This window comes from Schistocerca serialis, chromosome 3 (assembly GCF_023864345.2).
Source record: "Schistocerca serialis cubense isolate TAMUIC-IGC-003099 chromosome 3, iqSchSeri2.2, whole genome shotgun sequence".
Taxonomy (NCBI): domain Eukaryota; kingdom Metazoa; phylum Arthropoda; class Insecta; order Orthoptera; family Acrididae; genus Schistocerca; species Schistocerca serialis.
The window spans coordinates 979,506,755-979,520,227 of NC_064640.1; the positions used below are offsets into that span (position 1 = coordinate 979,506,755).

At 40.4% G+C, this 13,473-nt stretch overlaps 1 protein-coding gene across 1 annotated transcript in view; it reads left to right on the plus strand.

Moving 5' to 3' along the window:
• Positions 1 to 3,239: 3,239 nt before the first annotated feature.
• LOC126471421 (importin-13) overlaps positions 3,240 to 13,473 on the plus strand; it is a 194,382-nt gene continuing 184,148 nt past the window's right edge. Inside the window, exon 1 of the mRNA XM_050099560.1 lies at positions 3,240 to 3,743. Coding sequence (XP_049955517.1) covers positions 3,591 to 3,743 — 153 coding nt within the window. The 5' untranslated portion in view covers positions 3,240 to 3,590. The remainder of the gene's footprint in view (positions 3,744 to 13,473) is intronic.

Genomic DNA, 13,473 nt, shown 5'->3' on the forward strand with positions numbered 1-13,473 from the left:
GGGTGTCCGGATTACGACTATCAAGCGTTTCCTTAAACAGGATCCAATTCGCTCACTTGTAGTTCAGTATTCTGCGTAGTTCTGTGTCCTGCGGTGTTCCTTCAGTGTGTAGTATTACAGGCATGTGGTCTGAGTCCAGATCGTTTTCAACGATAAGGTTGATTGTGCACGTGATGCCCTCGATGAGGGCTATGTCTAACATGTATGGCCTGTGTCGGGCCTGTGCAGGCACGTACGTGGGAACGTCCGACCCGAGAGTAATGTAGTTTCGGCCTAGTACATGTTCGTATAGTTCCTTGCCGTTGGAGGTACGTATTCGTGATTGCCAATCGGGGTGTTTTGCATTTAGATTTCCAGTTGCGATTATCCGCAGTGCTATGTTGAGAACTGTGCTGATATCGCGTGTTACTATGTTTTTAGGAGGGTTGTACAATGACACCCGTGTAGTGTTGGTTCTGTTGAACGTGACCCTGACAGCTGTGGGCTCTAGTCTCTCAAGTGGAGGGAGCTCGATGTTCGTGTGTTCTATGTCTTTGTGTACGATGGTTGCTGTGCCGCCCCCTTTCCTGCCGTCCGCTCGGTAGGCACGATAAACGCAATAACCTGCGATGTTTAGCTGTTTCTGAGGCGTAAGCAGTGTTTCTTTCACTAGTGAGATTCGGATACCCTTTCGCTCCATTAACGCAACCATTTCGGATCTTTTGTTTGCGACCTCATTGGCATTCCAAAACAGGATCTGTGAATTTGTTTTCCCGTTTGCGTTTCGGGGTGGTGTGGCGTGTTGTCCATGTGTTGGTGTGAATAGTAGTGTGATAATACTTTGTATGCTAGTCCAGTTGAGCGAGTCTGACATGAACTGTGTAAAGAGTTGTGAGATACACCCCATAATCTTCGCCACTACTTTAGCGCTCGTGAGTCCGGAGAATAATGTCTCCATTATTCTTCGGAGTGTTGGGTTAATGTTGGGAGTCTCGGCCTGTGGGTTATTGGTTGTGTTGGCGGTCGCTGGCGCTTATGTTGGCGTCTGGTGTGGGTTGCTTGTGTTTCAGCTGTTTGAGTCGTAGTTATGGGCGCCTGTGTGATCTCTGTGGTGAGTTGGTGTGTTGTGTGAGTCGTTGAGTTGGTGTCCAAGTTGTGTACATGTGTATTGATGTCCTGTTGTCTGTGACATTGCTGTGGTGTGGTCGAATCCCCTGTTCCAGTTGTTTCTCCTTCCCGGCGTTGCCGCTGTCCCTGTGTAGGTGCGTCTTTTGTGGTCTGTGGTGGGCTGCAGTCCTTGGTCCCAGGGGTAGGGCGGTGTTGTTGTTTGTGTTTTGTGGTGTAGCCTATGCAGGTGTTGTGTTGGGTGTTGTATGTCTTTGCTGTATGTATGTTGCTGGGGATGTTTGTTGTGTGTGTGCACAGCTCTGAGGTTCCTCTGACTGCCCTGCGCTGCTGGGGGCGCCAGTTACCACTCCAGCGAAGGATATTCCACTCCTTATTGGGCGCAGGGGCGGTTTTGGAGCTGTGATGGCGGTGGTATTTACGTGTTTGGCTATTTTGCGCCTCAGAGCCTTCGTATATCCAATGCACCCCCTGTAGATGGCAGTGTTGTGGAGTTTATGCTGTTGGGTCATGTGATCACCAGCGCATTTGTGGCAGCAGGGAGTGAGACCACATTGGAAAAAAATGGTTCAAATGGCTCTAAGCACTATCTGACTTAACATCAGAGGTCATCAGTACCCTAGACTTAGAACTACTTAAACCTAACTAACCTAAGGAAATCACAAACATCCATGCCCGAGGCAGGATTCGAACCTGTGACCATAGCAGCAGTGCTGTTACGGACTGAAGCGCCTAGAACCGCTCGGCCACAGCGGCCGGCAGACCGCATCAGATACCCACATGTGCAAAGTACTGGCAGTTCTGGCATTGTTTGGGATGTGTGGCATGTCGTAAGCCCATACATTGACAAAGATGTGAAGAAATAATTTTAACTTCAGCAGGTCGCGGGATTTGGCCTTGTCGGCCAACTCCACAATGTAGTTATGTGATGGTCTCACTGAGCCAAACTCAATCATTCAGTTTACAGGAATGCATTCTCACCCAAGAGCGGTGAGTTCCTTGTGTACTGTCTCTGTCAGGGCTAGAGAATCTATCCCCTTGATTGCATACTGCTGGGTCTTTTCCGAGACTGTAGTGTACGTGAAGTTTCCTACCTTTCTTTCTTTTTGAAAGCTCAGCAGATTCATATAATCTGACTTGTTCACCACGTACAGTGCGGCATGGTCCCAGGTGAGGTTAGAGTCAAATGTCGTGGGGTTGTGCTTGTTATTACACAATTTCCTTAAGAGACTAAGGTCTCAATAGTCATGTATGGTGACTTGTGGGAAGCCAGCCGAGGACTTGATGGTTTCTGCGTAGCTGCTTGTGTACTTAGGTGTGCTGAAGTCGTGGGGTTCTTTGTGTTGTTCCCTGTGTTGCTGGTGTTGCTATTTTGCGTTGTCGGAGCTGGCAGCAGCACTCGGCTGTTGTCTCGTGAGTTTGTGGGCTCACTTGTTAGTGTGTTATCACGGGGTTTGTGTCGTGGACCGACCTGCTGCCACGATCCGTCTTCTGTGTTGACTGTGTCTTCTGTCAGCTCTGGCTCCAGCTCTGTCGGTGCCTGAGCCACCAGATGTGATAGCGAGGGCATGTGTTTGCGGCAGAGGCTTGTGCGTGTGGTACGTGTGTCGGTATTTGTGTTTGTTCACTCTCCATGAGAAGCTCAATCAGCTTTCGCTGCTGGGCGAACTGATGATCATTCGAGGCAACTGTGTCTTGGAACGCGGAGAATCTGTGAAAGAATGCTCATGTTTCGAAATATGTCACCAGGGAGCTGTGGTGTAAGGAAAGCGGAGCAAAGGAGTACAACCAAGTTGAACTTTTTGTAACATGACAAGAGTTCGTCGCTTAAGTTGTGCCACTAAAAGCTGGAAGTTCATACTTGCAACTGTAGTATACCACTAGCTGTGGCGACACTTTTGTTGCGTGTGTGAACCTCGTTTGATGTAACACGGCCTGAAATGTAGATTTTTAGCAGCTCATATATTCGGAATAACTTATTTTATGAGTAAGTACTAGGACATTCTGTGAAACTAGCTCAAATGGTTTAATACGTGTTTTGCTTGACAACAATATTTCGTTTCAGATATGTAGTATATTATCTTTGCATAGCATGTGAAAAGCGATCATCTATGATAATCAAAGATTATGTGCTGTGTTATTGTCAAGTTATGGAGTGGTGGTGGAAGTTGAATGTGGGGTAGTTTGTTTTTGTTAATTATTGTATATTCAGATGTCTTATAAATAACGGGCTGTCGTAAGCCTATATTCAAGCATTATGGTTGAACCGGAACAATTTTTTTTCAGCAAATTCTTAAAACCAAATGTGTGTTCAGATGATGTATTTTAAGGTATACAAAAAAATCTGTCTAGTTCAGGTGTTCCAGCACATAGAAAGAACATACGCATGTTAGACCACTGAGTCCGTATAATACTCTGCCGATAACATATTTCCGAAGTGCTGAACATACCATTACAGACCTGGGATTAAGGCTTTCATAGGAATAATGGAATTCACATCTGAAGGCGTGGAGAAAGCTGTGACAGTATTTTACACATCTCGCACTTCAGATCAAGCAGAGGCACATCGTTGGTTAACTGAAGCTCAGGCATCTAGTACAGCATGGAAATTTGTGTGGGAGCTGTTGGATCCGTCAAAGGCAAGTGGAGGTGTAATATTGATTTTGAGTCATGGTTGGTGTTTAAAAGTTCGTAATTGCAATGTTTTGTGAAATACATATTGTAAACACTTTTCACTCTACTACCTTTCTTCGGACAGTTTCCTTACTTCCTCGGTATGTATCTCTTGTAATATTACGCAATTAACAAGCTATTGGTGTTTGCAGCATTTGAGCTATCCAGAACAATAAATTTCTGTGGTGACCTCATCGCCAAAGTTAAACTTCGGTAAGGCTCATAAAAAAATGCCGTTTATGAGAGTACGACACCTCCACACTCCACAGGTTTTCCATTCTGTTTCTTTTTATTGCAGTGTTTCAATTTGGTGAATTTATTTTTTCTCCATTACCTCATCTTGCACCCATTTTTATTTGGTGCTGATATCTGCAGCATCCTTTGCCACATAAACAACTCGTTTGTTTATACATAACAAGTGTTATGCTGACGAGCTACAAATTTTATCTAAATGATATGTAATCCAACTTATTATTCAGATTGTTAATGTTATTTAGCTTGTGTTCCTTTTGATACTTCTCGGCACTTAGTGTTTTAGCTTGTTTTGACAATGGTCAGTATTGTCCTGCTTATTTTGCTTTGTTCTCAAGAATTTTTTTGTTTATCCATTTACCACTTATAGTTTTCACTTTTGTCTGTATCTATAGAGAATTGTGTAAATTTTTTTATGCCAGTCTTTGATCACAATATCAATGGTGTGTCCGGGCATTGTAGGTAATTTTCATATTTTTTTTGTTCATTTCTTTCCGTATTTTATGTTGTGTTGTTACATATATCTCAGTGATAACCTTCTTAACTGAGATATGTATATCAGTGTGATGCTAAACCCAGTAATACTATTTCTTAACCACTTCAGCTTTAACCATTTCCAGCAAATCATGAGTGCTTCTGGTATCTTGTACATTCTGGTGTCTTGTATGTTCTTTCGTCTTGTATCAACAGTAGCAAACTAGATTTTTCTTTAAAGGCATTTGCTGACTTATTTACAATCAGTTTTGTTTTGTAGAAAAGCTTTTGTGTCTTTAACATGTAGGTACAAAGGCAGATAATTTTTTATGTTGTCTATGTGTTATTCTGTTGTTATTTTGGTGGATCCTAGGGTGACAGTTTCAGAATTTAATAGTATCTGGTACATGGATACCTACATGTCTTAATAGTAAATCTGCCCAATAGCTGTAGCACTTCCTAAGTGAAACCATGTCTGATAAATTCGGGTTTGAAGGCTCAAGGGTGTGTACCCAGTCATTGGTAAAGCACCAATTCCCCAATTTTCAGATACGTACTACTCAGTAATGACCTGCTGTAGAGACCTGAATATTTTTGTGTCTGTAGTATGTAGGGCATTAAGCTGATACAGTGTATATAAAGTAGGATACATGATTCAGATTTTTTATGGAAAGTGTTGGGAAAAAAGAATGCTTTTTCCGTGCTGTGCTTTAAATTTGTGATTTTTTTAAAAAAAGTGTAACTTTGTATAGGAAAACAGTACAGATCTCATCCTGTGCACTATAACTCTGTAGTCCTAGTCTTGGTTATAAATAACAATGAAAGGTATTTGGCACTGCAATTAATAGTTCATAGCCTACCTTCACTTAAAGATGACTCCATTGGCAAAAACCTCAAATCTGATGAACTTCAAAGTCCTGTAGGGGTATGTAGACAATTGAATCTCAATCTGATTTTTTGCTGAAATGTTTACATATATGGTAGCAATCTTAGGAGCAAAGAAGAATATCCTAATACATTTTATTCAATGGCAAAGAATAAAAGTGAAAATGCCTCTTACACACACCACCCACATTCAATACTATATGGAATTGGTAAATTTAAACCATGTGTATTTCTTGAAACACTGTACCTAAAATATTTGTGGTTGACCTTTAGGTTGTTAAATATCTTTCCAGTGTATGGAATTACGTGAGACAGCTTGGATGAACAAACGTGGAGATACATTCTTATATAGAAAGAAGAGTTGGACAAGGATGTTGTCTTTCACTGAGTATGGAGAATGGCTGGCAAGATAAGCTTTGAAAGGATGTGGAAACTTCAGGATAGCACAACAACTCAGCGACACCATCAAGTATGCAGATGACCTGGTAGTGCTTGCCGAAAATCAAAGACAGCTGCAACACGTGTTGAATAAGTTGGTGGAAACTGGTAGGAAATATGGCATGGAAATCAATATCAAGAAATCAAAGTGATGTGTATATCAAAACAGGAGAAACCTTTGAGGATAACTGCCAACAATCGAGATCAGCAGAATGTGATGCATTTCATTACAAGTACATGAGAAGAGTGCTGACAAAAGTTACCCTCTGCAAGAAAAGAAACTTGAGCAAGACTCACCAAGGGCCAAGGAGCATTCAACAAGAAGAGGTAGTGCTAAACAGCAAGTTGAGCTTGATATTAAGGGATAAAACTGGTGAAGTGCTACATCTGAAGCTTTACACTACATGGAGCAGAGACGTGGACCATGAGGAAAGTGGAGAAAAAATACCTGGGAAAGTTTGAAATGTGGTGCTGGAGAAGAATAGAGAAGATCAAGTGGACAGATCAGGTGACAAATGCCGATGCACTGCGACAAGTATGAGAGAAGAAACCTATTCTGAATACAATTCTTCAGAGAAAGGCCTACTGAATCAGACACATACTTCGGCACGAGGGGCTCATGCAGGTCGTCATCTAGAGGAAGATGAGATGAACTACAGGATGAAGAAGAAGAAGATTTCAGCATCTGGACGACATGAAAGATGGAAGGCGATAACAGAAGACTGAAGGATGTGAGACATTAATGATTTTTTGTACATATATGCCAGTGTATATAGAGATAAAAATTCTGAAAGGAATAGTTTTGTAAACAAATTCAGATACAAAGAAGGAAATTGTATTTTTAAAACTCTTTCATATAACGTTTTCCTTGACATCTTGATCAAAAAATGAAATAAAGCAAGGTTGGAAGGTAGGAGACGGATACTGGCAGAAGTAAAGCTGTGAGTACCGGGCGTGGGTCGTGCTTCGGTAGCTCAGAGGTAGAGCACTTGCCCGCGAAAGGCAAAGGTCCCTAGTTCGAGTCTCGGTTGGGCACACAGTTTTAATCTGCCAGGAAGTTTCATGATACTAACTAACTTACTTTCACTGTTAAATGTTTTTTAGTCTTAAGAGTTACAGGAGGCAGCTTGGGTGAACAAATTTGTTGATATATCCTTGTTCTGTTACTGTAAATTAAAGAGACAGCTTCAGTAACATAAAAGAAAAGATGCAAGCAATAATGAGAGACAAATAATTTTTGATGTATATAGTGGTGTTTATAGAAATAAAAAAAAATTGCAAGGAACAGTTTCAGAAACAAATTCAAATACAAAGAAAGAAACTGTATTTTTCAAACTCTTCCATCTTGTATAAAACACTGTTTTCCTTGACATCTTGAACAAAAAACAAAATATGTTCACTTAAATGTAAGAGATACAACCTTTTCAAAGGGCTAACTGTCAAGTTAACACCTGTGTGCTGTGACTTTGTAATGGTGGGACATCTGCCTTACATATAACATTTTAGAAGAGACCCAAACAGCATCTTTTCTACTGGGCCATGGAAGGAATTGTGATTCAGCAGAAGATATGCAGTTAATCTCAACATCCTTAAATACATGTGGTAACTGGAAAATGTGCCCTGTGTACCAGCTTTCATCATATTTGAAAGACACTTACTGCCCCACTTGCAGCGGTTCAAACAGAGCATTTTCGCAAGCCGCAATAGTGGTCCCATTTGCATCTGTTGAAAGTCTGTTCACTAGAAAGGTGCTAACTAGAAAAGTGTGCTCTTCTGTTCTGAAAAACTTTCATACTGTTTGACTGTCTGTGAAGAAACAAAGAACATCTTAATGCCCTATATTATGTGTACAACTCTTTCACGTAAACTAAAATAAGTCTTTTCTGCAAGTGATCCTTCCTGCACAAAGTCTTGAAAAATTATCATTTTCATAAAGCACCATTATGGCTTGTTTCACAGTTTCGGGTTAATGTCTTTTGACCACTCCTGCATTCTGGAGAAGCAGTTACACCACCACTGTCTTTAACTTTTCTTGCTGTATGTACCATGTGCTCTTTCACACCAAAAGTAGCTGCTACTCCGACCGTGCTCCACGAAGGGGGAGCAAGGGTTAAAACATAATCAGTTCAATGCAAATTGAAATTACACATTTTTGAGTGAGGAGCTCCAGTACAACAGGAAAATGTTTTACACTGTTTATGTGGAACCCCACAAAATACACGGCATTTATATGTTCTTTGTTTCGTCACAGTGGATCAAATCATATGAAGGTTTCTTCAAAAGCAGGTACAGTGAGGACATTTGCAGGAACATGGTCTTACTGTGTACTTCTAGTCTGATGAAGAGACTTTCAAGAGATGCAAGTGAGACCACTTGCTATGGCAGCTCATGGAAAAGCTTTGTTGGAACAGCTGCAAGTGGAACAGTATGTGGCTTTTAAATACAATCAAAACGGGTACATAGGACACATTTCCTAGTTATCACGTGAATTTAAAGATGCTGAAATTAACTACATGTTTCCTGCTGAGTCACAATTCCTTCCATAGCTCAGTAGGAAATACTCTGTTTGGGACCCCTTCTCCAGTGGGTGCCACAGCAATACAAAACCACAGTGCATGTTTGTATAAACTTGACTTCGAAAAAATCGTATCTCGTACCTTAGTTAATTTTTTGATCCAGATATCAAGGAAAACAATGTTAGATGGAAGAGTTTTAAAAATACAATTTCCTTCTTTGTATTTGAATTTGTTTACGAAACTGTTCCTTTCAGAATTTTTATCTCTTTGTATACACTGGTATATATGTAAAAAAATCATTAATGTCTCTCATTATTACATGTGTCCGATCCAGTTGGCCTTTCTCTGAAGAATTGTATTCAGAATAGTTTTCTTCTCTCCTACTTGTCTCAGTACATAGTCATTTGTTACATGATCTGTCCACTTGATCTTCTCTATTCTTCTCCAGCACCACATTTCAAACCTTCCCAGGTATATTTTCTCCATTTTCCTCATGGTCCACGTGTCTCAGTATAGTGAAATCCTTCAGATGTAGCACTTCACCAGTTTCTTCTTTAATATCAAGCTCAACTTGCTGTTGAGCAGAGACCTTTGCCATGGTGACTCTTGCTAAAGTTCCGTTTCTTGCAGAGGGTAACTTTAGTCAGCAATCTTCCCATGTACTTGAAATGAAATGCATCACATTCTTCTGATCTTGATTGCTGGCAGTTATCCGCAAAGGTTTCTCCTGTTTTGATATCCGCATCACTTTGATTTCTTGATGTTGATTTCCATGTCTTATCAGTTTCCACCAACTGATTCAACATGTGTTGCAGCTGTCTTTAATTTTCGGCAAGCACCACCAGGTCATCTGCATACTTGATGGTGTTGCTGAGTCATCGTTCTACCCTGAAGTTTCCACATCCTTTCAAAGCTCATCTTGCCAGCCATTCTCCATACACGTTGAAGAGACTCGGTGATAGACAACATCCTTCTGACTTCTCTTCCTATATAAGGATATATCTCCACATTTGTTCACCCAAGCTGTCTCATGTAATTCTATACACTGGCAAGTGATTTGACAGTGAAATACAACTATATACATTAAGCAAAATGGTCATTAACTGTTATCAGCTCTCATCGGTTTACAGTTCTGACCTAAAGGCCAACCACAAATATTTTAGGAATAGTGTTTCAAGAAATACACATGGTTTATATTTACCAGTTCCATATAGTATTGAATGTGGGTGGTGTGTGTAAGAGACATTTTCATTTTATTCTTTGCCATTGGATAAAATGTGTTAGGATATTCTTCTTTGCTCCGAAGATTGCTACCAGATATGTAAACATTTCAACAAAAAATCAGATTGAGATTCAATTGTCTACATACCCTCACAGGACTTTGAAGTTCCTCAAATTTAATGTTTTTTGCCAATGGTGTCATCTTTACATGAAGGTAAGAACTATTAATTGCAGTGCCAAATGCCTTTCATTATTATTTATACTTAAGACTAGGACTAAAGAGTTATAATGCACAAGCTAAGGTCTGTACGATTTTCCTATACAAAGTTACGTTTTTTAAAAAAATCTGGAATTTAAAGCATGGCATGGAAAAAGTATTTTTCTCAACATTTTTCATAAAAAATCTAAATCATGTATCCTACTTTTATACATTGTATCAGTTTAGTGCCCTACATACTAGATGTGTAAAAGTATTCAGGTCTGTAGGTCAACTCATTACTAAGTAGTAGATCTCTCAAAATAGAGAATTTGACAAATAACTTTGCACACACCCTTGAATCTTCAAACCTGGCTTTATCAAAAGTGGTCTGAGTTAGGCCAGTGCTATTTGGCAGTTACACTGTTGAAACATGTAGGTATTCATGTACCAAATATTACTAAATTCTGAAGGGGTTATCTTATAAGCCCCTGTGAGATTACACATAACAATTCAGATAGATAAGGAATGGTTGGATAAATATATTCTGTACTAAATGCCTCAAAGGGAAGGGATTGATTATGGGATGCACTGAGCTGTGGAAAAGAACATCTAATTATGACTGTTTTGTAATTCTTTTTGCCTCTGTCCTTGCATGATGGAGGAACCAGTTACCTATTTTCTCTTTTACTGTTATGGTGCAAAGCACAGACACTATGTGCCAGATATGAGTATTTTTCTATGCAGGTTGGTACAAATACAGCTCTTGTAATGAGATGGTGTCACCTTCAAATCCTATTTGAGCCATCATGAGTTGGCTTTCCATAACTTACCCTCCTGGATCAACCTCCTTTGGAACACCTGGCCCACTTGTGAATTAGAATGAATTGAGTTGCCATGTTATCTCAAATTTGAATTGAATATATTTTGCAAAAGATGACAGGATATTAATGGTGATGGTGTATTTGCATACAGTATTCAAATGGAATGTACCAGGCAACATAAAATTGAGTTAGCATTGAAATATGAGTCAAAGGAGTACATTTGGAATGTTGGGAGCAAAGACATTTCATAAGTCTGTCACCAAACATGAATTAACTAAAGTCTTGTATGAATCATAACTGAAGTTCTAAGAAATTGTGAATTCTTTAGTGAATGTGGTTGTGACAGGTGACTTGACAATAAAAAAATTCCAGGCCTACAAAACACAGTTAGTTACATGTTCCTAAGATTGTTTGAACAATTCTATCGAATGATGTACAACAAATCAGTATATAGGGTTAGTGTTAACATAAATGAACACATTATTTTTTAGTCCTATGCCATGCAACTATACTTAAAAACTAGTGGTATTTTTTTTAAAAAGTGCTACCAATTTTTAAATGAAATTCATACACGGAACAGGAGTAGTTCACAAGAAATGCTTGCTGTCCATGCTTTACAGATCTACATACCATACCAAATGGAAAGGCTTTTCCGTAATTGCCAATGGGCAATGAGGCCCATGGGATTTGAGCCAAGGATTGCCTTTTTAGAGATAGGTATGGCTGCTCTGGAAGCTTTACACCAAGGTTGGAGCACATCTCCACCTTGACTAACTCTGCCAGTTGCCTGTACGAACTGAAGATGCCTTCAGAACCCAAGTGAGAGGCATTATTGGTGCCAATGAGCGTCACAACTTTACTGCACTCTGTACACTCAATAGCCACTGGCCGTGCCTCCTCTACATCTCGGTTGAGGTCCCCCAGCAGACATACCGATTGCACATTGACTTTGTTTCTGGTCGTGGATGCTGTTTCCCTAAGTTATCACATAACACATGTAACATTGGAGTTCCAAATAACTAGTAAACCACTCCACCTCCTCCCTAACTGTGTGTCATTCAGTTGGCATTATGATATGGTGTTTTACCATGGGCTACTTGGTCTACCTTTTCTCCACTCTGGATTTGAGAGCATCTAAGAATTGGCTCACAGTGGCTAACAGCGATGTTGTTCCTCGCTTGGGCCAGATCTTATTGGCAGTTTGATAGCTTTTTCCAGTGTGTTGTCTACAGTGGTAATGGAGTATGACTCTTAGTCGACGGCAGTGAACTGCCCATCCTGGAATTGTTTTTCTTCTCTTCTTCCACACATTCCTTTAGGGATGGGTTGTGGCTGCTCATGACACATAGTGATCCAAAGTTCCCCTTGACTTCCTGCAGTGCTTATGATCATCTTTGGTATGTATATTTCTTTTGTGAGCCCAAGTAGCTTTTTGCAGTCGACAAAAGCTTCTCAGTTTAACAGTGCGTCTAGATTGGTGACTGAAACTCGCCTTATTGATAACTGTGGGTAACAAAGTTCTCAGTGGCAAACAACTCTCCAGAGCAATCTTTGTTCTGTGTACATGTTGGATTGGCTTCTTCAGTCTGGAGCTCTTTTCTTTCACACTTATGAAGGCTTGTGATGCCTGCAAGAAGTTCCACCCAATAATAACATTATAGTTACATTCTGTTAAAATGATGTGTCTGATGTGTCCTGTCATTGTTAGTTTTTCTTGCAACATGTTCCCATCAGCTGGATGTATTTCCCATTTGTGACCTTCAGCACAACTGCTTTTGCATTGTGGAAGATAGTCGTCTTTATTTGTGTTGTGTACATAGTTCCGCGTACACAATTTTCCCACTAGAGTGCGCCTCGCTAAGCAAAACAGCGCAGGCACAGTGCTCGTCCATCTCCGCACTACGAGATGGCGCTGTCTTAGAGACGGACCAAATTCTGCTGCCGCCGATCCGTGTATTAATATGTAACGCAGCCAATGAGATTGCTGCTAACGTAGAACCTTTTCTCCTCGCGGATCACACTCGCACGGTGATACCTGAATGCTCGAGGTATTATAACAAGTGTACAGACCTCCGATTAGTCAGTCTGCATCAGTCTGCATTAGTCTGTAGTCAAGTTTCAGTCTGAGCCTAATAAGATTATCATATTCCTGTACATAGCCATGAAGATAAATGTATAGACACTTTGTCAAGTATCAGAGATATGTGAGAATAAGATTAACGTACCAAGACCAAAGGAACTTCAGATTGTCAATTGTAGATAGCATCCAGAGTCAAGTTAAGTAAGGTTTATGATTGTTATTATTTTAATAAATGTGTGTGAAAATTAATCAAGTTCTGTTTAAAGTTGGTCACTGTCAGTCTGCTACTCTAAGCGTGCAAGTGGCATTTCTATAGTCTGACCTAACAGCAGAAGATAAACACACCACGATAAGACCACAAGACATATTGCTGACACTCGCCTACTTCGTTAGAGTGACAAGTCAAATAATCTGATGGTGTGTGTACCGAAGGTCTTACAGTACGCACCCCGCAATTTGGTAATGGTAAACATTTGACATTACAGAAAAAGAAACTCGAGTCGACTAGCGCCCAAACAGTTTCGCTTGTTAATGATGATGTCAATGAGATCTCCTGTCATTTTGGCAACTCTTGTCCATGAGGGATTTACATTTGTGTCAGTCTCACCTCCATGAATTTGGTGGCTAGGCAAGCAGTTGCAATGTGCCTTGAAGCCCTCTGCTAGGATCTCCACCTGTCCTCGCTGGAATGTGCTTCATGTATTTTCTCATGCACAGTCCTTGGTTGGTGCCAAAGCCACAAATTAGGTCTGATTTATTTCAAGGTCCTCCAAGTGTTAGTCATTCCATGACCTTTTGGCATCTGTTATT